Source organism: Mus caroli, chromosome 14 (assembly GCF_900094665.2).
Source record: "Mus caroli chromosome 14, CAROLI_EIJ_v1.1, whole genome shotgun sequence".
NCBI lineage: Eukaryota > Metazoa > Chordata > Mammalia > Rodentia > Muridae > Mus > Mus caroli.
This window is the reverse complement of record NC_034583.1, coordinates 92,064,831-92,085,492: the sequence shown is the minus strand read 5'-3', so window position 1 is coordinate 92,085,492 and position 20,662 is coordinate 92,064,831. Positions and strand designations below refer to the sequence as shown.

At 40.8% G+C, this 20,662-nt stretch overlaps 1 protein-coding gene across 14 annotated transcripts in view; it reads right to left on the bottom strand.

The window, feature by feature from the left end:
- Lmo7 (LIM domain 7) overlaps positions 1-20,662 on the bottom strand; it is a 206,428-nt gene that overhangs the window by 13,878 nt on the left and 171,888 nt on the right. For 11 of the 14 annotated variants that reach the window (XM_021181949.2, XM_029469225.1, XM_029469229.1 and 8 more), the window contains 11 exons: positions 12,982-13,096; positions 11,688-11,849; positions 10,511-10,617; positions 9,527-9,587; positions 8,066-8,122; positions 5,886-5,911; positions 5,498-5,602; positions 4,846-4,938; positions 3,882-4,333; positions 2,954-3,019; positions 1,267-1,319 (listed from right to left, as the gene is read on the bottom strand). In XM_021181949.2, the coding sequence (XP_021037608.1) occupies positions 1,267-1,319; positions 2,954-3,019; positions 3,882-4,333; positions 4,846-4,938; positions 5,498-5,602; positions 5,886-5,911; positions 8,066-8,122; positions 9,527-9,587; positions 10,511-10,617; positions 11,688-11,849; positions 12,982-13,096 (1,297 nt within the window). Of the gene's footprint in view, positions 1-1,266; positions 1,320-2,953; positions 3,020-3,881; positions 4,334-4,845; positions 4,939-5,497; positions 5,603-5,885; positions 5,912-7,875; positions 7,918-8,065; positions 8,123-9,526; positions 9,588-10,510; positions 10,699-11,687; positions 11,850-12,981; positions 13,097-20,662 lie in introns of all 14 variants that reach the window. The other 3 variants (XM_029469224.1, XM_029469232.1, XM_029469226.1) reach the window with 3 other exon arrangements.

Sequence of the window (20,662 nt, the reverse complement as noted above, 5' to 3'; positions counted from 1 at the left end):
TTCTCAGTCCGTTTATCCTTTGTGTAGAGAAAGGCCATTGATTTAGTTGAGTTAATTTTATATCCAGCTACTGTACTGAAGCTGTTTATCAGGTTTAGGAGTTCTCTGGTGGAATTTTTGGGGTCACGTATATATACTATCATATCATCTGCAAATAGTGATATTCTGACTTCTTCCTTTCCAAGTTGTATCCCTTTGACCTACTTTTGTTGTCTAATTGCTCTATCTAGAACTTCAAGTACTATATTGAATAGGTAGGGAGAGAGTGGGCAGCCTTGTCTAGTCCCTTATTTAAGTGGGATTGCTTCAAGTTTCTCTCCATTTGGTTTGATGTTGGCTACTGATTTGCTGTATATTGCTTTTACTATGTTTAGGTATGGGCCTTGAATTCCTGATCTTCCCAAGACTTTTAATATGAAGGGATGCTGAATTTTGTCAAATGCTTTTTCAGGATCTAATGAAATGATCATGTAGTTTTTTCTTTGAGTTTATGTAGTTTATGATGTTTATGGATTTCCATATATTGAACCATCCCTGTATCCCTAAGATGAAGCCTACCTGATCATAATGAATGATGGTTTTGATGTGTTCCTGGATTTGGTTGGCAAGAATTTTATTGAGTATTTTTGCATCAATGTTCATAAGGGAAATTGGATTCATCCTATATACAGTCACCAAACCCTGACACTATTGTGGATGCCAAGAAATGCTTGCTGAGAGGAGCCTGATATAGCTGTCTCCTGAGAGGCCCTGCCAGAGCCTTACAAATGCAGAGGCAAATGCTTGCAGCCAACCATTGGACTGAGCACAGGGTCCCCAGTGGAGGAGTTTGAGAAATGACTGAATGAGTTGAAGGGGTTTCAACCCCATAGGAAAACCAATAATATCAACCAACCAGACCTCCCAGAGCTCTCAAAGACTAAGTCACCAACCAAGGAGTACACATGGCTCCAGATACATATGTAGCAGAGAATGGCCTTGTCAGGCATCAATGGGAGGAGAAGCCCTTGGTTCTATGAAGGCTCGATAGATGCCCCAGTATAGAGGAATCAAGGGTATGGAGGTGGGAGTGGGTGGGTGGGTGGAGGAACACCACCCTCATAGAAGTGGGGAAACTGGGAAAGCGAATAACATTTGAAATGTAAATAAAGAAAATATCCAATAAAAATATTTTAAAAATACCAACCATAGTATATGACAACACAAAAAAGAGTAATTATGTTTAAAAAAAAAAAGAAGTTTGAATAACAAAAAAATCACACTTACCATTTTTCTCTATGAGGGAGTCATTTAGTTCCGTAGTAGATCTTGATTTACTCCTAAAACAGAATATATTAAATATGTCTTATTAAGAACATTGTTTTTCATTTTAAAAAAATGGTTTTGGTTCGGTTTGCTATTTCCTAGCTTGTTTGTTGTTTGTTTTAGACAAGGTTTCACTGTGTAGACCTGTAACCTAGGCTAGCCTCAAACTCCAAGGCCCTCCTGCCTCTGCCTCTCTAGGGCTAGAATTAAAGGCATGAGCCCCTTTCCCACTTTCTCCACATCCTCGCATGCCTCTCTTTCCTAAGACGATGGAGAGTGCCCTGCAGCTCTTCCCATGCAGGCTCCAGACAGATCTCAGACCTAGGTTTGCTAGGTTCTCAAAGCACCAGCCACGAGATCACTCAGAGCAGTGTGTCCTGTGTCCTCTGTACAGCCCAGAATCAAGTCACCATCCATTTGTCAGATGTTCTCCTGGCATTCCAAACAGACAGTAAGGCATAATGCTAACTATGCAGGCTACTCTGAAAAATGGTATTTTCTTTCAGGTCTTTAAAAGTGCACAGGCTCATTTTCTCATTCTCTTTAACTAAGTGAACTTCAGAGACAGCAATGACACCATATACAGATGTATATGCATATATACATACACAGATGTACATACCATGTATAGCTACACTCTGTGCAGTGACCTATAAAGCATGATACGATGCAGTAACTGCCAGACAGCTAGATCTGTCAATAGTTACACCTGTACTTACAAGGTATTACAAGAAAACATTTGCCACCAGATGTTAGGCTACACTCCCCAATGCCTCTAAAGTGTATACTACATAAACTACATAATATATATATATATATATATATATATATATATATATATACATACATACATACACACACATATATATACATATATACATATATTATATATAGTATTTTACATATTCTATATAGTAATATTTATCATATAGTATAGCAATATATACAATAGTATAATATATACGACCTCATTATAAACCCAGTCAAGGTTGAAAAGGGAGATGTAGATTAAGCCAGCTTTGAATGTCCAGAGATGCCCCTACCTCTGACTCCAGAGGACTAGAATCATAATTCTGTCCTTTCCTTGGTTTTTCTTGGTTTGATTGCTTTCTTAGTTAATGTTTCACTACCTCCACTCTAGACAGGCGTGAAAGTCTGAACTCTGAAAATTGATACAGGGCACTGACTCCTAGACTTTCTTATCTTGAGACTCAGCAAACTGCTAACCTATGTAAGTTCTCTGGCGTCTTGGAGACTATCTTCATTCCTAGTCCTTCTCTGTCCATCCACGTATTAGGATATCACTGGCTTACAGGATGCTGAAGACGGCTGCTCTCATTTCCCCAGATACTTCCACCACCTCCCCAAAGCAGAGCTAGCTCCCTGGGAACTAACAGCAGATGTGCGAGCAGAAGTTAATGAATGAGCTCAGCCCAGAATGCTGACCCACAAAATCTGAAGCTAGAATTTAAAGGCAATTGTTACACAGCAAAAACAAACGGATACAAAGAACAATCTTCAAGGTTTCATAATATTCCAGGAGCCAGAGAGGGCCATAGTTGCTCTACAAATCATCTGAGTGAACTGAGGAACGAACATTCCTCTGAAGCCAACTAGGACCACCCAGGTAAAAGGAAATAGTCCACACCTGTCAGTTGGAAGCATCCCTGAAGAGTCGTCTTCTCTCTTTGGTAGGTCGTAGGAATCAATGGGCCTAAAAAGCAAGAGGTTTTTATTATTATTATTATTAATAATAATAATATTATTATTATTATTATATCAAAATTTAAGTCATTTCCTGACTTTAGGAATATCAAAATAGTATTCTGGTCTCTTTAGGTAAATCGTTTATGGCTTAAGATCTAGAAACGTATTTCAATCAGCTGCTATAGAAAACAGAGCTATAGGCATTTGCTAATCTCACGTCCACTCACCCATTCACTGCGTGTGTATACACTGGGGTGGGTAGGAGCAACATGTTCTGGTAATGATCTAGAGCTACAGAAAAATATTTCAAGAGTTGCTGCTTTGTAATACATCTTCCTAGGGTAGGCAGGCCAAGAGGAAAATAACCCAGGCTAGTGAGGTGGAGAAAGAAATGGTGGGGAGACAGAAGCAGGTATTCTGGAAGGCTAAGCTGGTGATGTCAGGCAGTGTACCTCAAATATGGGGGGGGGGCGCGGGGGCACACATATGTGAGGGAAATCATTTTCAGAGGTAACAGAACATACTGAAACCCAAGGCAGAGGGCTGTAATTTCCACACAAGACAAGTAAACAAGGGAGACAGTAAACCCAGGAAAAGCCCAAAGGGTAAGGCCTTCAAAGGACCAGGACAGAGCTTGCGTGAGCTTTCCGGTTTTGGCAAGAAGTTTCGATGTCAGGAAGCCATGCAAGAGCTGAGGGAATGGAAGAGACACAGTGGTGTTTGTGGTTCAAAAGCTCTGTTGAATTATTTGGTTCACTTGGTCAAAGCAAAGATGGCAGAGGAGACAAGACATACTGGGTAGACAAAACAAAGCCACAGTTGCTGAAACTCCTTGATTGGGGACAACTCTTTGAGCTATAGGCACAGACCTTCGGTACTGGTATATTTTGACCGACGTTTCACGTTCCCTCTCTGCCTGGAGCTTCTGAGCTTCAGCTCGTTTTTGAGCCTCAGCCTCCGCCCGGGCCTGGGCCTCTGCCCGAGCCTTGGCTTCTGCCTCCGCCCGAGCCTGGGCCTCTGCCCGAGCCTGGGCTTCTGCCTCTGCCCGGGCTTGGGCCTCCCGCTGCTTGCGGCGCTCCTCTTCCTGAGCCTCTTGCTCCTTCCGTTTCTTCTCCTGCTCAAGCATGAGCTGTTCCTGCAGCCTCTGACTTTGGTCCTCATACACAGCATCGTCTTCCAGCTGTCCCCTGTCCTCCTCTCCGGCTCGGGTGCCTTCGCTGTCCAGAGACTTGGACCCTTCACTCCACGTGGCTTCCCAGGTGGTGGCCACAGACTCCCGGGAGGTCAGAGAAATGCTGTTGGAATTTAGGACCATCAGCTCCTAGGCAGGCCATAAAAGAAAGCAAACACGTCACTGTCACCATCTGTCTCTCTATCATTTCGTACAGAGTCAGTCAGCTGTAAATGAGATTAATGGTAAGCAGCCAAAAAGATAGTCACAGTGCCAAAAAAAAAAAAAAATCTCAGCACTTGGGAGGCAGAGGCAAAGGTGGATTTCTGAGTTCGAGGCCAGCCTGGTCTACAGAGTGAGTTCCAGGACAGCCAGGGCTACACAGAGAAACCTGCCTCGAAAAAAACAAAAAACAAAAAACAAAAAAGACTGAGGTCTAAGTTGGAGCAGAAAGACTACTCCAAAATTCCAAGGAATAACTGCTTGGTGCTATACAAGAGAAAAGTTAAAATAGCAAGGCAAATTTCTAACATACTAGAATTCGATATATATCCAAAGAGCTACAGAGGTGAGAGTATCTAGGAAAATGGGGTGTGGTGTCCTCTGCTAGGTTCTCCAACAAGGTATAGAGAAGAATGAGAACAAGGCATTCATCATGGTACCTCATCCAGGTACTTGGAATTCTCTCTCTCCGCCTCCTGTTGGGCTCTCTGCCACTCCTCCCTCAGCTTCTCCTGCTCACGTTGGTATTTTTCCTGTGAGGAAATAGGGCATAATGATTAATCAAGGTTGCCTTCTCATGCGAAGCAGAATATTTTCCATAACAATTTTGCTGTCTCTAAACCTTCATGTCACTCTTTCATGTGACCAATCAGAGTTTTAGTCCCGGAAGAAAGAGGAAAAAAAAAGGTCTCGCATTAAGCTAAAATACAGATGTCAAGAAAGAGTAGGCATGTGGAACGAGACCTATGCCCAACCTTTATTGCTGATGTAACTTCATCAAGGCCTCCGGCTAGGATAAGGGAGGCTGATTGATGGCAAACCAGATCTCATCTACTGCTAACAGGGACAAGTGCTCACAGTCTGGGCGTGTCACCCATAAGGGTTAATGCCTGATAGTTTTGAAAATCACCAAACTGGAAAAGTAAGGGTCAGTGCAAAATATGCACGCAATACGCCACAGTCTTAGCTAGTGGTGAGGACGATATCTTGGTTCTGCAATTTTTCAAGCTTGCTTCTCAAGACTGGGTGGCACAGGTAAGAAGAGCCCAATGAAAGCCGAGCGTTGGATTCCCGCAGGCTGTGTGGCACTACCTGCAGTAGGCGATCTTGCTCTTTCTGCCACCGCTCCTGCCGCCGTCTCTCCTCCTCTTGATCCCAAGCCCAGCGACTCGGGGCACTGAGGGTTGGAACCGGAAGCTAACCAGTTTGTGGCACAGAAGAATGTAAACACAGAACATCACGTCACTAAGTCATCTACTGAAACACGTCCACACTTAGCAATCATTGATTTCAAGGCTGGCTTATACCACAATGGTGCAGACTTGGTCTCACACATCAGCGGCAGTCTTTCCAGCTTAGAACATGACAATCTGATCAACATTGATGCATCTTAACACTAAACAAGAAATATTACTGTGTAGTACCCCTGTCCTACCCAACTTCCCTTACAAAGGACCAACTGCAAAAGTCTAATACTCACATCGGGAGTCACAGAATCCGAGCTTCCTGCGAGCAAGGAAGGAAGGAAGGCACAACGTGAGTTTCCATTTCTCCAAAGTAATTCTTTTCACAGCACTAGTTGTCCCTGCCAGCATACCAAGTGACATCAGCCTTCTGTTTAACCTTTCCTTTCACTCTCTTGGGAACTCATCATCCAAATTCAAATTTAATAATAGAGGAAACCGCTGGTACCTCAGACTCTAGAAACAGAGCTGAGCCGACTCCACAAGTCTTTCAGAAAAGGCTTCAATGACACTAAAGTGAACAGGGTCTTGTAGTTTGGCTCAGCAGTTTGGCTCACAAACATTAGAACACCTCCCAAGTCCGATTATGGCAAATAGTCACCAAAAGTATGACTAGAACTCATTTTCCAAATGTTTTCATGCTTATGAGCAGCTTTCTAATTGATATGATGGTGAAAAACAACTTCAAGACAGCTTTACCGCTTCTGTTATTTGAAACACAAGTATTCAAGTTTGATGTGTAACCCAGCAGGCATGGTGTTAATATTATTATTATTATTATAATTATTATTATTATTATTATTATACTCTGTCGTTGCTTTCTGAGAATGAAACCCAGGCTGACCTCAAGCTCAACTGATGTCACAAACAAACACTGACTGTGAACTTTGAGTCCGTCTGCCTCCAACTTCCATGTGCTGGGATTTCAGGTGTGGATGCCCCTGCCCCTTTAATCCAGGCTGGCTTTGAACTTTTAATTTTCCTGCCTAGCCTTGGCATTCGAGCTGTGTATGACTACACTCGGTTAGCTTATTCCTTCTTTCATCAGGGAGCTTGTATAAATATGTGTCAACACATTGTACAATTCTAAAAAAGTGAAATTTCAGAAATTATACTATTACACAGTATTTAGAAATTTTTCTGGAATCTCCGCTGTCACATAAATTATTCACTTATATAACTACTTTTTTTAAGAATTAGGAAAATGCTTGTCCCTAAAATAGCTCACTGAAGAAAAATTAGAGAAAACTGGAATAAAGACAAGGCATTATTTTGTTTTAGCCAGCTTGAACTAGGTGTGTGATATCACTTCAACTGAATAACCACAGAAAACAAAAGGTTTAGTAAAAAAATCTCACAAGAGACTTTTTTAAAGATTTATTTTTATTTATGCATATATATATATATATATATATATATATATATATATATACATATATATATATATGAATCAAAAGCACCAAGGACAGCTGATAAACTCTATTTATGGTCTGAGAAGAAACTTAATCTACTTTAAGAAGAATATTAGGTAATAAACACAACAGACACAAACCCAGTAGGTATCATAAAGCAATTTTTGAAATGTTTCATGAATCTTTAAAGAAATAGTAACATTTCAGATAGCAACAGTAAATCTCCTGTGATGTTGCAACAAAATGTTAGATATTACTTTTAAGTTCCTCATAGCAAAACAGAGTTGAAACCACATTCAGGAGACAGAGGGTTAGACAGATGTGAGGATGAAGAGAGGCCGCATGCATCACACCTCACGAGGCGGTTCGTGCAGCTACACCAACATAGATGACTTCTCAGTGCTCCCGTGTTAGGTGCCACCAAATCTCCTTTATTTTAAATTTCCTTTGACATCAACAGAGTCATCACTATATGCCTTCCAACTCCATCCTTCCAATGACAACAAGTAACTCTGGTCTTCAGTAATGGTATCTCCCATGACCAAAGCCAGGTTGGTTTGGTTTGTTTTTGCTGTTTTGGGAAGTCTACCAAACATATGTTGGTGTAATCTAATGGAAACGCAGTGCAAGTGACGGAAGCAGGAAGCTGAAAATGGAATTCCTCAAGTCTTCCTGTTACCCAGTGGAGAAACACGTGTGTGTAGCAGCATCTCAGTGCGTGGGTGGTTTTGCTTTGTTTTCTTCACAAGGTTAAGAGAGAGAGATGGGGAGAAACAGCTGGAAAGCTAGACAAAGGACACGCAAAGCCCGTTACCACAGAGGTAGACCCATGAGCTGTAAGAAAAGCCTGGCGATCCTGGGGAAAGAAGGGAAATGGGTTACGTTGCTTGGTCACAAGAACAGCAAGATGGGAAGAGATTGGTGCCTGGAAGCACAGACTACAGAAGGCTGGAGTGAGAGATGAGATCACGAGAGCCCAGGAGTAGTTTAGCTTGTCGGTTTACCTTGTTCAAAAAATTGTGATCGCCTTTTTAAATTTTTCAAAGAAATGGATTCTGATGCTAGTTGGAAAATAAGAAAATAAATACCATGTCATTCTTTTTTTTTTTTTTTTAATTTCTTACCACCGGTAAATTAAATGACACTTGCTATACCCTTCCAATCCTTAGCAATATTATTTTTTAAATAACAAAATTGGTAGCCATTGAAGAGAAGAGATTATTTCAAGGCAGACACACACATTTGAGTAGTCTACACTACATTCCAATTAGTAAAAGGAACCAATGCTTGTATTAATTATTTTTAGTCGGTAGCATCGTACTGTCACAGCAAGTCTTCTGAAAGCACAATGTCCCCCAAGAAATGGAAACTAGCAGGTTTTGGTTAGGTTAATCAAACCTAAAGTTAATTCTCCCAAGGCACTTTCACAACATGATAAGGGGCAATTGAAAAGCGTCTAGAGGAGACGTCAACAAAAGCAGTGCACCATAAAGAACAATCCAGTGAAAACAATTGCTGTTGACTTTTTAACTAAACAACCCTCGAGTAGCACAGGGCCCCAAGGTCACAATGTAGATATCATATCAATTAGCTCTACTATTCGGGCCACTGGCAGAACAGAACTGGGATCCCTTAGATTTTAGTATCATGAAGGAATATAAGCAGTTCTCATTTTAAAACTATGTGGATAAAGAAAAAAAAAAACAGTCCCAGCTTCTAATTATTAGAAATGAAGGGCAGGGATACTAATCACCGAGCAAAGGGAGATTCACAAACTTTGATCAGCTTTGTTCAATGTATCTGCCCAGGTATGTCTAAAGTCACCAAAATGAACAGTCCTACAACAAGAGGCTCTGGCTCATGGTGTAAGACCTGTAGCTTTTTCTGGCCTCTTTCCTGCTTATATGGACCTGAAAACTCTTTCTGGTATGTCTACAGAATAGCGCACAAAATTCAGTAGCTAAATTATTTCTGAACGGTCAAAGCAGAGAGTGAGAACTCTCGCATCAGCCTGGACACGCTGCCATCTTTTTTCAGACAAGTGTGCCTTCCCTCAACTGTTGCTGCCATTGGTGATTCTCTGCCAGGATCTGCCCCCTGCACATTGGTCCATTTTAAAACAGTGAGGGAAGAAGGGCAGCCTCACCATTTTGTGTTTAAATGAAGATCCTTCTGCCAACACTCCATAGCCAGGAAGCTGCTGGCCCTGGGAAAACCTGTCCTCACTTGGCTTGGGTACCCAGAGCCCTGAGCAGGCTGCTGAACTTGTTTAGAGATCCTGAAACATTCCAGGCTGGCACTGACTCCCTCTCCCCTGGCCACAGTTGCATCTACATGCTAATCTTGGTTTAAAGTTGCTGTGCCTCCAGTTTTCCTTCACTTGCACATATTAACTTTTATGGCAGATCTTGAGCTTATGATTTACCATGTGGAACCAACAGAAGCAATTTAAGAGTGAGCTTTACCTCTTGAATCAAAGGCGTTACTTTCCTCGTGGATTCCGTTGACTTCTTTGGATTCAGTATACTGGAAAGGGGGGAAAAGCTAGTTAACATTCTGTCCGATTGGACTTCGGAATTAAATAATGTATCTCTCATTAGGGGGAAATATCTTTTAAACAAGATGGGTTTTTCAGGGTATCAATTAATTCCTCATAGCTTATGTGTAGTAAAATCTTAATGTTTTTCATTACTCTCCAATACTTGTAAAAGGATTAATGACTAGCTGCAGGCAAAGATGACCATAAGTTTAATCAGTCATTAATGTTCTTAGAGGCATGATAGATAAAATAATCAGTCCTTCATTTGGTTTATATTTATGAGTAGTCAAACAGCCATTTAAGATTCTTTAACATTTCAATCCTTCAAAACTGTATTAATACTTTCTTACATTAGATAAGTTTATTCAGGTCAAAGTTTAAATTATCAACTGAAAATGAATAATTATGATTAGAAATAGATGCATTTTAAAAAAAAACTGCATGAAAAAATACTGCTTTTAACGTTTTGAAATTTCATGCATTATAGTTTTTGAATCAATTCACAAAACTGATGATGTCTTGGTCACACAAGCAATCCAACCTATCAGATTCACCATGTAAGAATTAGACGCTTTGTGAGGCTCCATGGTGCACACTTTACCAGTAGCCTCGAGAGCAGCACACAGATCATTTATACCATGTAATCTTCCACATTAGCTCTTTCTCACTCACACAGATCTGAGAGAGGCTTGTGATGACGACACTGGTGAGCACCACCAGCAGAACATCATTATGGGATGTCAATATCATAACTCAATAATGATAGGCTGCTAATAAATACGTATTTTCAAAGCTACACTTAGTCTATGTATTCAGTACACCCTAACTTTATCTTATCTTGTATCAAAATGATTTCACAAACCATTGCTTCCCCCATATATGGCCTCTAGGGGTACTCTGTTCTACTTACAGGACTCTGAAGGCTTTCAGAGAAATCAGTTGTTACTGATAAACTTGAAGACTTGTCTGTGTTGTAAATTCCTGAAGTTGTATCGATCCACTTTGTTTCAGGTGAACCTATAATTTTGGTAGCCACACTGGTAAGATTGAGGGTTTTATGCCGTATAAATGGCAGGGAAGGTTGGTCTTTGCCCCAGTCTGATTGGCACATGAAGATCAAGTAATGAATACACATAGACGGTAAAGTGGAAAGAATACAGTTACTGAATGCACAGATATAAAATGTACACAGATAGATGTACAGACACTCAAGACAGGTGAATCAAGTCACATGTAAATGACAGAGACTTTAGGGCTTTAACCAGCAGACCACCTTCCCAAGACATAAAAGTTAAAAAAATCACGGTAGTTAGTAACAAGAAAACTAGCAAATGTGCTGATTCTTTTCTTAAATTGGGACTACATGTTATATGCCAATAGCAAAGACTGAAGAGACTCAATGCTCCCTCCCACCTGACCATCACCTATGACGCAGAAACACTATGGTGTAAAAAGCAGATTAAACTGCTATGAGAATAGGTACGAACATGTCCCACTGGGACCTTGAGGGCAGCAGTATAGTTGAATAGTGCAGAGAACAGGAAATTGGACAGCCATTCTTTTTGGCTGTTCTTGTTTTTTTTTTCTGAGACAGGCTGTCCTGGAACTCACTCTGTAGACCAGCTGCCCTCAGGCTCAGATATCCACCTGCCTCTGCCTTTCCAGTCCTAGGATTAAAGGTGTGAGCCACCACTGCCCACCTCACACTGCCATTTTTAATGCTTAGCTTTGTGATCATGAAGATCAAGTAACGAATACACACAGATGCTAAAGTAGAAAGAATAGTTGCGACTCCCAGGTATAGATACATTTGCTTTTGATTGACATGTGCATTCAGCTAGATCAGTTACAGGAAAAAAAAGCAAGATGGTGTCGAATTCAGTAGATTTGCTAGTGAAGCATTTTCAGAAAGAATACTCAGAGGCACTGTTTGTGATTTGTCCCAACAACGATGACAAAACAACTGTAAGCACAAAGCTATGTAAAATGGGGATGGGGAGAGGATTAATGAAGCCAACTGTTAGAACCATCTGCCCAAGTTGGGTTTCCCTATTTAAAAAGCCAGACACAGTGGGAAGCGGACTCACCAGACTTTCCGTAACGCCGGACGTCCATCACTAAGTTTCCAGTTTCTTGGGCGTTGGCCATAACTTCCTCCCACTTTTTTGTATCCTTATATGAAAACTTGGTGTTATTGATAGCAAGAATTTCATCATCTACCTGCAGCTGAGAAAATTCTGCTGGGCTACCTAAACAACATAAAGGGAAGAGTTGGATGAAGAGAAACCTGTACAGTATGCTCTCTGCTGTTTCTTTAAAGAGAATGACTTTTTCATCTCAGCAAGTTCGATTCATTTCCAGTAGAGGAGTAACACTGATATTTTCATATGTATCATATCTCAGATATATCTAATATCTGAATCCCTACACCACATGAAGTACCAGGGGCATTATTTATTTCATAGTCTCTATCTTTGTTTACATGGAAAGGAGAAATTTTAAATTCAGACAATTAAAAAAATAATTTAATTATCTGAGGGACAAAGAAAAGAAATGTAATTATTTTTAAACTAAAAAATGTGAAATATATACATTAATTGGGCATCAACTAGAACTCTGGGGGTGGGGAAAAGAAGGAAAAAAAAAGAATACCACATAAAACTATCATGAAAGCACAACGATTACAACAATCTTCAATTTTAAACGAGCCAAGTCAACACACAGTTCTGGATAACAGGAATAATTAAAGATGGACCTCCTCTCATAGACAGCTAGCACTGTGGTTTTCAACCTTGAGGGCATATTGAGCAGTCTCTGGGTTTGCCTTGGCATAACCCTGGCTGTGGAAGACGTAATCAGTCGGCAGAATTCCAAAGCCCCGTGAGCATACAAAACGTGACAGATAAAATGTGAGCAATGCTTAGAAAATAGCATTCTCCACGGGAGGTGACCGCAGACAGAGGGCCTAGCATGTGTGACACATTGGGGTCGAGCCACTGTAAACAACAATGTCAACAACCCCCATGTTGGTTGCCTTATGCACCTACCACAAAACACAATTGTTTACAGAAAACGTAAACCAAACTTTCAGGTAAGTACTACATGTTCACACTTCTAGAAATTGAGTCTTTAAAAAAAAAAAAAACTGTAAGGTTACAAAATAGAGCTTCTTCAAAACAAATGAATTAGGAAGGGAAAATAAACAATATGTAATAATTCCAACTATTTGTCTCAGGGAAGAAACCGTCCTTTGCCTCCACTGAAATGCATCTTTCCCACATGTACCCACTACGTTCCAAATCAAGTCGCTTCTCATTTCCCACACACACAGAAGAGAAGGTAGCACAATAGAGTTAGGTCTATTGTTAGGATTATAGTTACCTTGTTCGACTGATGCTACGAAGATCCCAGAAATATCCCATTTTGTGGTAAACCCAAAGACAGGTTTGTTCCCGGGCGTCTGGTTTATGCTGATTCTCATATCGCTGAACTGATCCTGAAAGTAAAACATGAAACGCTGCTATCAGGTGTCCCTGGCACCCACACAGAGGAAAACCTATCCATTAAGATGGGAGGCTACACCAAGGTACACCCTCACTCCTCCACCATAAAACAGTAGCTTCCCACTTCCTTCCTTGGCTTTGATAAAATGTTCAGTTATATGTTTATCATCAAGTAGTTTTTTTTCTGCTAAAATAAGGTAAGGGCAAATTTATCATCAACCAACATTTTCCTTCCTCTTACTACAATCCTACAAATAGGCTGGCCATTAATAAAGTCTAGGTAGGCTGTGGTTCACCATACAAGCAAGTCTAAGTTACAAACCATTTATTCATCACCTAAAACAAAATAGAGTAAGTTACATTATCTGTTTTTAAAATGACAGACAGCATATTGAAAAATAATCTACCTCCAGCATGAAGCATTGGTAGCTGAAGCAGGCAAATGCCCCATAGATATATAATTAGTCCTCAGCAGGAGTAAGCCATCTGGAATTGACCAGGCCAGTCGCACTGGGCATACTAGTTGGCTCAACTGGTTCAGGGGATACAGAGGCAAAGACATTGCTGGCCCGTGGTATAAAACACAGAACTCTGTTCTCTCATCTGAGAGGAACGACACAGTAAGACACCCAGAGTAACAGATCCTGGCTCCTTTAAAGCATCATCAGTACCCACCAGAGCCCAAGAACAATAGCATCTTGGGAAAGCAGAATATTACTTTCATGCTCTTACTATACTACCCAAAAACAAATCCTAAACTGCCCAGGATATATTCATATTCATATTCATATTCTCTCTCTCTCTCTCTCTTTCTCTGTGTGTGTGTGTGTGTGTGTGTCCTCTCCCACCTTACTCTCTTAAGATATTTTTTATTTCAGGTGTGTTTTGTCTTTATGTACATGTGTGTACATCATGTGAGCAGTGTCCATAGAGGCTATTAGATCCTCTGGAACAGCAGTTACAGACAGTTGTGAGCCACTATACAGGTTCTAGGAACTGAGCCTGGGTCCTCTGGAAGAGGAGGCAGTGCTCTTAACTGCAGTGCCATCTCTTCAGCCTCCAGGATTTTCATAAATCCTTTTCTAAACCAAGTTTCAGTTAACCTATCATTGCTAAATCATCTTTCCCTGACCAGCAGACAGCTCAGCAAGTAAAAGCACAACTAAGCCCAGCAACCTGAGTTCAGTCGCCAGGCCTCAGAAGGTAGAGGGAGAGACCTACTCCTTCAGGCTGTCCTCTGAGAGAGTGAGTCACACACACACACACACACACACACACACACACAACACACACACACACACACAACACACACACAACACACATAAAGAAACAAACAAACATCATTAAAAATTTGAAACATCTTACTTAACATACACTTTATTTGGGTAAAAACGGGTATAAATAATAATGAGTTTATCCGATTAGTCTTTCAGTTCATTATCTAATCATAAAGAACTTAGATGCACCTATTTGAAAAAAAATCTTCCCAAACCTACTTTCCTGATCACAGATTGCCAATTCTTCATTTTAATTTGGCAGTTACCCTCAAGCTAGGGCCTAGGGCTAACCAAAGCAGTAATAAGCTTTCTGCCTATGTTTTTTCAACCATAAAGTAAATTTAAGATTCAAGTGACAGTACTTTGAGAAAAACTGTATGATGTGTAAGGATTACAAAAATGGAAGGAAGGCAAAGATATAAGCAGGCGCCAAGCTTTATGAATGCATGGAAGCACAGTAATACAGTCCAGTTATTCACTGTGCAACATACACTTACTGTGTGTAGACTCTGGGAGACATGGCACTTAGCACTTGGGAAAAGAAAGATGAGTGAGGCTTGATCCTTGTTCTTAAGAATAATTGTAACTGTAACTCTTCAAAAGTGGATATGAGAGCTTCCTAAAGCAAGATGAAAATGTAGCTAGTAGAAGTTTCCACCTGGAGGCCTTTGGAAAGAGTTTAAATAGAGGCATCCAGATGTTGCCATGACAGGTGTTCCTAATGAGCCTGCTGCATGCCAATCTGAAGGCAGCAAAGCTTGTCTGAGAATAGAACAGAGAAAAGCACTGGTTGGTTCCACTGCTTAGCAAGAACTACCGCACACCTAAATTAGAGGGGACCCAGTAGACATAAGTGGTCATTCTCACCACACACACAAAGATCTGACTTAAAGCCAAGGGCAGTACAGAGTCTATTGTTATACAAAGACAGAGAGACAAATGATGGGCCACACAGTCAAACCATTTACTGGAGTTTTATTAGTTGAAGAATAAAAGATGAGATGGTGTTTTAATAGTCTCAACATGGAGATGTTAAAAAAAATGCTCTGTGGGAGACTGCTATTGAACATTGTCCTTTTCTTCCAAATAAAGCACAAAGGAGAATGAGCTTCAACCATAGAGGTGGAAGAGAGAGAGAGAGCTATACAGGTACAGTAAATCAGAAGAATTCTCTCCAAAAGGCTGTTCTGAACTTGAAAATAAAGAAATCTCTGAACATGTTAAATAAAAGAACAGATACCCACCTCTATGAACCTAACAGGGAGGATGGTTTTGCGATGGCTACAAGCAGCCAGACTGCCCTTTCCATAACTCAGGACAATACACAAGCAAAGACAGAACAAGGTAGGGACAATTACTGGGAAATCTGTTAATATCCAAGTTACCTCATGTATGACATTGAATGTAATGTCAGAGCCAGCTCCATCTGACAATGGTTTTTCATGCTTGAAGCTTTCCTTTCAAATGACAATCTTATGTGTACAGCATCTTTCACAAACACATACATATGTATGTGTATACACACACACACTCAAACACAATATGTAAGTAGGTGATAGCTATTTGAGGATTAGGGTTGTAGGTCACAGGCTCCCAGTTGTATCATTTCTTCATTATAGAATTCTTTAGGACATTCCTGTGAAGCGCTGGGTTCCTATACTACTAGATTATGCCTAAGACTTTTTACATGTAAACATAGCTACAATTTGGTCATGCTTGAACTAGTTAACAATGACTTCAGGCAGGACCTCTAACTTCTTAACTTTCTCTACAAAAATTTAAGCCATGAGAATGTAGGACAAAGGCTCTGAGCTACAGAAGACAATGGAGGAGTTACCTCTTTGCACTAGTTGGGACAAAAGTATAAATTATCAAGGGAAACCTAGATTATTGTGATGGCTAAGAAATGAATTACCCAAGGAGTTTCAGTTGTCCATGCCAGAAAAGAGAAAATCATAGTTATCCATCAACGGCTCAGCATTTACATGAAAAGCAGTCTCCCTCAGATTGGCTACAATTGAACAGAAATCTCCACTAAAAGTGAGATTGCACCACTTACTGTCAGACTGATGAGCCAGGAGGAGACTTTTAATTGTCTAAGGATAGACCTGATGTCACCAGAGTATGAATTCTCTCTCCTGGAGTTGATGAATTATAATTTCCATGTCACTACCACTGGGAGCGAGAAACAGAGTCTATCTTATGCACCAAGAAAACTATTCCTTTTCGATGTTTCCAACTAGACAAACGTGTTGGCTTAGGAAACCCTACGCATTTAATAATAATAAAAAAAAAAACCACTAAAAATAGATTTGGGTGACACAGTCCAGAATAGCAAAGGAAAAAAAAAATCTTTAAATTTCTGTCCACAAAGTTCCTTAGTGCATGCCAAATTCTCCTTGGAATGAGAAAAGGAGGGAAGTGGCCTTCAAGTTGCAGCCCTGCTCTAACACTGGAGCCATCTCCCTTCACCAAAGATAGACCTACACCTTTGTGCATCCTCTGTATACTTACTACTCTAGAGCAGCAGGTGGCCGGCTCACTCCGACCAGCTGATTCAAGCCTTCCAAGCTTCTAGCTACAAAACCCAACTAAAGTGCATGAAGCCTACCAGGTCCCTACCAGTGGGGAACACTCTTCTAAGTCACCTGATGTCCCTCTGCACCTTGCCCAACCCCCACAGTCTCTCTACCCACATCTTAGTCTTATCAGTGTGCCCTTCTCTTCCTCTCTCATCTTGGAGTCCCTCAGTCACAACCTTTCTGACCATGGACTTGCCTAAGTAACTTGCACTCACCAACACATCTTAAATGACTAGGTCCAATGTTCTCAAAATTAATTAAAGCATCTTCCGCCAAGACGTGTTCTACTTCCTGTGAATTTTCATACCTTGGTTACATGTGTCACTACCCAACTACTGTGAGAGTCAGAAATGTCCCTCTCTGCTTTCTATCCCTTCTGCTGCCTTGCTCACACTTGTAATAATGTGCTCTCAAGCTTATAGACCAACCTTGAATGAACCCAGCTTCTTCACCCTTCTGTATGTCCCCACGAGAGTTCAGAGGCATATTTCCCCTCTCTCCTCTTATCACCTCCTGGTTTTCTCTTGTATCTCCAGCCCCCCCCCTTCCCCACAGCTGTCAGAAATCTACTTATAGAACATACTGATTATTCTACATCCAAATTTCACAATGCCAATAGCTCAGTAGTGCCAGCTTGGTTGAATTCAAATTCTGCATTTCTGAAATAAGTTCAGTTCAGGTGAGTTTCATTATGTATATGCCACCTCTCCACAGAATCATTTGAAGAGTCATTTCATTGTCAGGTATGAGAGTGATGATTAGAACCACAATACGGGGAAGGCTGGGGAATGAGAATTGAGAGGTTGAGGCTAGAATGAGATACTTTTAGTACTACAGGCCAGAAGACACTTCAATCACTATTGGTTATAAAATTCAAAAAGCATAGCAATGTTAAAAATAAATCAGAAGTGGCTGAGATGGTTAAGTGGGATTAACTAGACCTAGACACCCCTGATATTTAAAAGGATTCCTTGTCATTACTGGGGAATTGAACTTAGAACCTTATAATGGGCAAATGCTCTACCACTGTGCCATATCCAGTTCATAAACGGAGTCAAAATCATGTAGAACGTTTCCTACTTTCTAAGAAAAACACGCTTAGAGAGGACATCTCGAAAGCCAAGTCTGCAAGGCAAGGCAGTTGAAGAGTGAGGAAGGACTCTGAGTCAAATCTCTTCCTCTTCTCCCTAGCAACCTAAATTGACCTAGGAAACCTGTAGCTCAGCCATGGGGAGGAACAGGAAGCTCCTGTGGGCAGAGGTGAATGCACCCATGTTCAGGTCTTTTCATGGCTGTACCTTCCCTGCTTTAGGACCCAAACCACACTATCAGCACAGTTCTGAGATGGGTTCCCACCCTCTGCCTCCTCACCTGCATTCTTAAAATACTTCTGTGTAACACCACAGAACTTGCATTCCAAAAGCATCCCTCAACCCATGAGTCCCCACGCTCAAGAACCAAAAAGCATCTGAAATTGCCTCCCAGATCAGGATCACACTTGAGGCTGGTAACCAAGGCCTTGAATATAGCTTGAGCCAGCACGGATGTAGGTCAAGTCAGCATTAACTGAAATCTGTATGTTGACTGAAAGGTCCAAAGACTATCTAGGAGGGAGGGGGACAAGGATATCTGCAACAAGGAAAAAGTTAACTTTCAAGGGTGCTTGGTCCAATTCCAATCAGGAAGATAAAACACGGGGATCATGAAAGAGGTGGTTTTACCCGGCTTTGAAGAACTTGAAAGGCATTAAACAGAGATAAGCAGAGTAAACATCTTCAAATAGAGAAGAGTACTGACCGACGGGTCTGATGTGCTGTCTTAGGCACCTCTCTTCCCCTGAGGTAGTAAGAGGTAGGCCATCTAGGATAAAACTCTGAGTTCAGATCCCAACCCCAACACTTAGTGCCATGGATGACCTTGAAAAGATAGTATGACCATCTATGCTTTCAGTTTTCTGGAGGTGAGACTAAAAAATGATGGTGCTGACATCACTGGGCTGAGGGAAGAGTTCGCTCATATAACCCTGTGAAGCCTGCTTAGCCCGTTCAACACAGCACATGCTCATTCAACAAGTTCATACGGAGGTATGATGAAGGGACTCTGAACTCATTTACGAAGAACACCAGAAGTTCCCTGAACTTCATTCAAAGGATAGAATGCTTCAGCAGACTCTAAAACAGTAAAATTACTGAGTCAGAACAAACATGCATGAGGCTACTTCTAACCATCTACATGGACAGGAAAGGGTCCTGGATTTGAACAGTGGCAACTGAGACTGAACAGGGTCGTTACATGGGAGATCCTAGAGACACGAGTATAAGGCCTTTAGGAGCAAAAGCACAGGGAAATGAAGAGAAAAAGCAGAAGAACATGTTTTTCCAAAGCTACCAAAGCATCAAGGTGTTCAGCCACTCAGAGTTTCTTCCCAGTGAACATCTAGAGTTACAGAGAGAGCTTTGGGCACAAATTTGCACAGACTGATATACAAGGACCCTGACCATGGCACTCATCAGCTGTGTTGGGCACACACAGCCTTTCTGGAGTCAGCCAGCTCCATAAGATGCTCTCCTGGTAGCATATAAAAATAGATAGTCCAAATAGAGACAAGCAAGTCACCATGGGAAATACAAGACTGCTCAAGAACTCCACTAGCTCCAATGATTAAATGTAGCCAAATCCTCCATGGCAGAATTCGGCTTCAAATCTAATGACAACAGCATAAATCCACTGTAATGAAACCTGGAACAAGCCAGGTTCATCCCGGCTTCTTGCAGTTGCCAGAGTAGAGGACACACCCAAACACACACCACACGTGGCCTTTTTTCCCTAATCCATGGGTGCAGTTTGCCAGCTGTCACCTTGAAGGAGGGCCCAGCACATAGCAAGCAGCACATTAGTCAAGCTGTTTTGTTACATTTGATTTTTGACAGCGGGAAGGCAATGTACAAATCCATAGGAAAAGAGACACCTTGCCTCTGGTTTTATATTCACCTATTGATACCTTTCGGTCCCCGTGTAGTATCAGAGGCACAGTTCTCATCCATTGAGACATGTAATGATGACCATAAATTCCTATTTCCTTTAAAATATATTTGTAATTTATAACTGATGGTTTTTATAGGCTGAAAAAATTTGTCTTAGAGATATATTTAAAAATATATACAGGAAAAATAGCTAAACAACAGGAACCAGAAAATACCTATCACCAAACAAAAACAAAACAAAAAGTTATGCAAGTGCTAACACTGATTATTTCTGAACAACATATTCATCATGGATTTTTTTTTTCCTTGTATCCTTCATATTTCCCAGATACAAAGTAAGTATCATAACCTGGAGGCAGGGAAGGAGGCTGACATTTTTTTTTAATTTTCTTATACAATTAAAAATCTAATAAATCTAAATAAATATGCTATGTAAAACTGTTTCACATAAATGTCCTTTATTCACATATTCAAGTGACATTTTATCTTTTGACTTGGAAAATAACTATGTTCCAGTAAGACTAACAAGGATTTAGGGACCAGGCCAACAATCAAAAAAAAAAAAATGCCTCTATGTAAAGGGATTTATACAGCTAGCAAGTTGCTTAACATAAGTTGTTAAGTTTTGTTCTTTTGTGTATGTATATGTTTTGTGGGGTTTTTTTTGTTGTTTTTTTTGGTTTTTTGTTTGTTTTTTTGTTGGTTTTTTTTTTTTT